Source organism: Pleurodeles waltl, chromosome 3_1, assembly GCF_031143425.1.
Source record: "Pleurodeles waltl isolate 20211129_DDA chromosome 3_1, aPleWal1.hap1.20221129, whole genome shotgun sequence".
NCBI lineage: Eukaryota > Metazoa > Chordata > Amphibia > Caudata > Salamandridae > Pleurodeles > Pleurodeles waltl.
This window is the reverse complement of record NC_090440.1, coordinates 1,786,674,210-1,786,680,298: the sequence shown is the minus strand read 5'-3', so window position 1 is coordinate 1,786,680,298 and position 6,089 is coordinate 1,786,674,210. Positions and strand designations below refer to the sequence as shown.

The 6,089-nt window shown below is 44.7% G+C and overlaps 1 protein-coding gene across 5 annotated transcripts in view; it reads right to left on the bottom strand.

Moving 5' to 3' along the window:
* Nucleotides 1-605: 605 nt before the first annotated feature.
* The window catches only part of PGAP1 (post-GPI attachment to proteins inositol deacylase 1), a 764,579-nt gene continuing 759,095 nt past the window's right edge, over nt 606-6,089 (bottom strand). For 3 of the 5 annotated variants that reach the window (XM_069225846.1, XM_069225848.1, XM_069225847.1), the window contains one exon: nt 1,045-1,313. In XM_069225846.1, the coding sequence (XP_069081947.1) occupies nt 1,175-1,313 (139 nt within the window). In that variant the 3' untranslated portion in view covers nt 1,045-1,174. Of the gene's footprint in view, nt 1,314-6,089 lie in introns of all 5 variants that reach the window. The other 2 variants (XM_069225850.1, XM_069225851.1) reach the window with 1 other exon arrangement.

Here is a 6,089-nt window from a genome sequence, read left to right as displayed (position 1 = left end):
AATGTATTATCTTTGTACAAACTGATTAAATTGGTGGTGATGACCACCAGATACATTTGACATGTGATTTTGCACCTGCAGGTATTATTACTAGTATGTGTAACCAGTCCGAGTTCCAAAGGCTTGGGTGTGGTCTCACTAAGAAAGGAATAGGACTAGGAAATGGTCTACTGAGGTATAGCTTTTCTTATTTACCGACTCTTCATTACTATCCAGCCTGTTATACTAGTCTCATTTCTTACTTCCGTCCCACCAACCACAGTGCAGTGGTGTTCACAGTTGGATCATACACCTGGATACTGGTAGTAGGCATTGTTGGACTGGAGTTCAACAATGGCTTCACCCAAAGGCGAAGGAGACATCAGAAGGTGGTGACAGATAAAATGATGTTGGTGAGACAGGAGAGAGCCTGCGCCTCCGATCGCTCGCACACCTCAATTAGTAGGTCATGAGTGAAGAAAGGCTGACTAATGAATAATGTCCAGTATACAATCAAAGCATGCCCACTAGAATTTGACATACGAAATGACCCTATGGACTACTTCGTTGGTTTAATTTTAACAGTTGTCACTTCTTTTTTTGTTCATTAAAAAATAGACTCTGAGGAAGTGATGATACTTTTTATAAAAATAAACAATGCCATAGGCTTACAATGTCTTTTCACTGAGCAGCAGTATCCAGCATTTGACGATACTTCAGTTCTATTACAAGTGGTAATCTGATGTCACATGTCAATACATTTCCAACACTGGTCAATTTTAGAGTTTTGGGGTAAGTGGTGGCCTAGTCGAAAATTAAACGTATTTTAATGAGAACATTGTAAGAAACAGGACATTTTTAGAGGTCAAACGAAGTCATACCACTATTACAAAGTGTATGGCAAATTCATAGGTTTAACATACATAGCTCGACATGAAAAAAAAAATCATAAAAACAATTAGCTATGTTTTAAGGTATCAAAGTACATGGATTTTTTTAAACCCGGAAATATTGAACAAACGCCATGGCATCTCCTCGTCCTTGAATCTGCCACTATTCGTTCACATGTGACTACCACTGACAAAATCTCAGATACTTGTAGCAGCTCTTATAATGCCCATCAAATGCTGGTCTGATTGTCTGAACAGCGCTACAGCAGCAACACTTTTAAAAACATTTCTTAAGTGCTAAAGAACTATACGAAACAACATAGTACATGGAAAAGCATAGACACTGTAACAAAGTAAGGCACTCGGTATAAATGCCTTGGTCCAAAGGCCACTGTCATAATTGTCAAAGGGAGCGGAAGTCTTGCTGCCATTTTCAAAAGTTTACTGTGAAAAGAAAAAAACGTAATTATTGGCAGATATGCAAGATATAAAACAAGATATATTCACTGCTGCAAAACGCTAATGCCTACACTTAAACATGTGATGCCTCATTCACTCGCGCTTAAAGCACTGCAGCTATTAATGGGCACATGTGCACTGAAACATACTAAATAATTTTCATGTTTTAACCATTAAGTAACTGAATTATTTCCTTTTTGAAGTACATTTAATTAAGCACTGTAATGAACATGTAGAAAATGAAATGTTAGACATGATAACAGAACATCCACAGTAATTAATATTAAGCATTGATAAAGCAAAACTGTGTGACTTAGGGTTAACTCAGACCACACACACCCACTGGCACTAGCATCGAACTTCATTAGGTAGAATAGGCGAGAATTCTATAGTCATAGATAATAAAAACGAGCACCACAAGGCAGCACTCGTCTGGTCCCATCAGCTACTACTACAGCAAGTAATGCCCCCACCAGGCAACATTGTTCGAAAAATATTAACACTCCTCATGTAATATACATAGAGCCCTGTTAGGAAGAGGTAATGGCAACACCCCAAGAAACTAGGACCTTTAAAAGCGATGGCAGGTGCCAGTTGCTCACTTTGAGAGAGCAGTATGAGACAGATCTACTTTTTCAAGTGCGGAGCAATGTGATGCACATTGAGAGCTCTGGTAGTGTAGCAGTGTACGGGCATTGGCCACAGTTTACAGTGCAATCAACGGTACATATACATTCCAGGAGAGCCACAAATAAATCAGCCGTCTCAAAAAATCATTAAAAAAGAAAAGGAATTCAAAAGTAACCTTGAAATCAATTTATCACTGTGTCAAAAGTGCACTAGGCCTAAACAGGCCTCACGATAAAGTTGTGTTTTTGGGCTTTTTTGTGCATGCTGACCAGTTGTTTTATGCGGCAAAACTGCCACATGTCCTCTGTTCCAGGTTCCTTCAAATAAACGGAAATGTTAAATGTTTAGGTCGAGCGCGCAAGCCCTTTCGACCGGTTGTCTTTCTGTTGGGCTTTTAACTACGCCCATGTCATGCCCATCACTTTCATTTGTTTGTGGGCTTGCCTTTTAAAATTCCCTTGATTATATTTGTGAAAGACATGCATGCGTCATGCCTTTGCCGGTGTTTAGCCCTCCTGGAGCGGCCAATTACTGAAAACATACGCAGCTCCATGTTTTCCGCACGCTTTCTGGACTACTTTTTCTATTTTCGCTACTTGTACAGGAGCGGTAGTTCGAAATATTAAACAAACATTCCGTGCCAAAAGTTCTGCCTGTTGTATAACTGAACATGTTTAAGTATTGACCTGCGAATGTGAGGGTGGTGAGGAGTAAAATACTGCTACCGGAGTGCAAGAGTAGCTCAAACCCAAAAAGGCAGCACGCTGATCCTTTCTATAGTTGAGAGCCAGGCTTCTCTATATTTGTCTATGGCCTTTTATTGATATAGCTATAACACCTTTTTCGTACAATACACAGGTGTAGCAGCGCATACGATTTGTAACAAAACCTCCCTGGTAAGGTGGCAGCAGCGACCTTAAATAAACCTGCAACAGCAACACCTGACAAGCAATATGAACCGTATACCAGATACATTTTTTTGATCTGCGATGTTGTACCGCATGAGTAGACTATTTCAAGTGTTTCTTTAATAAGTAGGCATTCTTTTTTTATATATAAACTTAAAAGACTGTTACATTAAAACTTAGAAGCACGTAAAGCTATATTGGTAGTCAGTATATTACTTAACCATGTGATGTAGTCCAACATGGCCGCAAAGTTCCCATAATGTATTTTAGTGTCATCAGAATTGTCCGTTTTTCGTGTTACCTGTTATTTCCAGCGAGGGAATCATTATTAGATTGTTAAGTAACCAATCAGAACCATGGCTGTAGCTTTCCCCGCGAAACATAGAGGTTGTGCTTTGGGACGTTCGAAGAAAACGCGCAGCATGGACCCGGAGACATTGCGTCGATTGGCCCCTAAAGCAGACATTAATGTTGCCCCTGTTATGAGGTATCGAAATGCTTGTCGTATCTTGCGATACAGTGAATCTGGGAAAGCCAGCAAATTCAACGGTAGGTGATAGGTTATCAAGGATCTGGCTTGGTCTGCTAGATGTCAAAATAGAAGCAGAACCAGAGAAAGAATGGTAAGTTATCAATAGCATGAGAACTCTTCGTAAACATTTACATGTGTTTCATTTGACCACATTGGATTATATCATTGCACTCCGTGCAGAAATTGGACACAAATTATTTCGGGAACCCATAAATTATAGGTCAAAATGTGGTAAAGTAATGTGGGTGAAGTCACGAGGGGCAGAGGTTGAACCGAGTCTGACAATCAAATTATACATTTTAAGTTTTAAAAAAATATGCTGCAGAAAAATTGGTAACACGGACATAATTGATATGAAATCTGTTCTAAATTTCTTAATTGGGCACAAAGAGGCTGCATTTTAAAATATATTTGAGGGTTAATACCCCTGCTGCAGAGATCAGCATGTTTAGGGCATTAGAATAGCAGTGAGGTAACTCTGGTGAATAACACAGTTCTGGGAGAATTCGTGTTCTATCCAGTCACTGTTTTGACACAAAAAGTAGCATAGCGGGTTAAAGTGCTTGCTGCAAAGCACATCAGTCACAGATTGTATTTTATTTTGATGGATAAGTGGGCTACTGCTTTTGACAGTTAGATCATTTTGTTTCTTCCAGTTAATAACTTGCAAGTCTAATATAGCACAGTGATCCATTTATTAACATCAGAGAGCTGTATGCCAACTGTAAATCAAGTAATTAGGTTCTTACTGGTTTTTTTTTTTAAATCTGATGGTATTCTGTGATTGAAAAGATGGCATCCTTAGGAAAGTAATGAATTCTTCTTATTAGTACAGACATCCACAATCAATTCGTAATGTTTTATATCCTGACTTTGCATTTTTCACAACCATACACTCTTAACATATAGGTGGTCATTCCAAGTTTGGTGGGCGGTGGTTGCCGCCCGCCAAACTTACGCCGCCACTTGGCCGCTCCGCGGTCAAAAGTCCGCGGGGGCCATTCAGACTTTCCCGCTGGGCCGGCGGGCGCCCGCCGGCCCAGCAGGAAAGGCCCTGCAACACAGAAGCCGGCTCCGAATGGAGCCGGCGGTGTTGCAGGGGTGCGACGGGTGCAGTTGCACCCGTCGCGATTTTCACTGTCTGCTAAGCAGACAGTGAAAATCATGCTGGGGCCCTGTTAGGGGGCCCCTGCACTGCCCATGCCACCCACGACACCCGTTCCCGCCATCCTGTTCCTGGCGGTAAAAACCGCCAGAAACAGGCTGGCGGGAAGGGGGTCGGAATCCCCATGGCGGCGCTGCTTGCAGCGCCGCCATGGAGGATTCTCCCAGCCAGGGGAAATCCGGCGGGAAACCGCCGGACCCGGCTGGGCGACCGTGGCTGTACCGCCGTGGTCGGAATGCCAAATGAAGCACCGCCAGCCTGTTGGCGGTGCTTCCGTCGACATCCGCCAGGGTTGGAATGAGGGCCATAATGCCTACAAGTATGGCTGATATGTGATTCCTACACCTTATCACCGTCATCGTCTTATATAACATTTCTTGTACATTGATGTACACCCTTGTATGGTTTATTTTACCTCTGTGTGTAAAGTGCAGAGCTCTGACACCGTACACTGGAATGACTTGTGCTATAAAATAATTAAATTAAAAAATAGGTGCCATTTACATCAGTATTTATGTACTTACTCATATAGATAGATAAATCCTGCATTCTTAATGTGCAAACAAATCTCTTACATAGGGAGTTGAACAAAGTTAAAAACCTGCCCCTAAGTCATAGTTTTTTTAAGCACTTCCGAAGTGATAAACTGTGTGCCTTTGTTCTCTTCCATTGCATTTGTATCTAGGTGTTGGGCTCCAGAGGGCTCCCCACTAGGATGACATTTGAATAAAAGAAGGGCTGATGGCTCTTCAAATTAGTCCTTTGAGCAACCTTTGACCCTGCTTCTGCAGGCAGGTCGCTCCCCGCTCCGCCTTCCACGCCACCTCCTTCCCTGCTTCCTTTTTGCCTTTTCTCCCTGCCGCTGCGTCCCCTGCGGCCCCTCCCGCCTCCCCCCTCCTCCTCACCGCTTCCATTGTCAGTTTCCCCACCGCTGCATCCCCTGCCGCCCCTCCCGCCTCCCCCCTCCTCCTCACCGCTTCCATTGTCAGTTTCCCAGCCGCTGCGTCCCCTGCGGCCCATCCCGCCTCCCCCTCCTCCTCACTGCTTCCATTGTCAGTTTCCCCGCCGCTGCGTCCCCTGCGGCCCCTCCCGCCTCCCCCCTCCTCCTCACCGCTTCCATTGTCAGTTTCCCACCGCTGTGTCCCCTGCGGCCCCACCCACCAGCCCTCTCATTGGACAGGCCCTCCCGCCCCCCAGCTGCCACTCCCACCCTACCCTCCTCTTATGGCAGCCGCGGTGCGGGCTTGCCAAAGGCAAGCCCGTCTGCGCCTGGACCGCGCCCAGCGCCAGAACCCCTGGCCCTCTCAGACACACCTACTCCCCCATCACCCTCCACTCTCTCAACCCAAGCCCCGCCCCACATGCACCACATCTAGCCCCGCACACACTCATGGCCCCTTCACCTGCCAATTCTCCTTCTCGTCATCCCTCACACCACACACCAACCATAGCGACCCCACCTTCAACAAACACAACACCCCCAACACAAGACTCACCCACCCTGTCCCCACCAACCAACCCCGCAG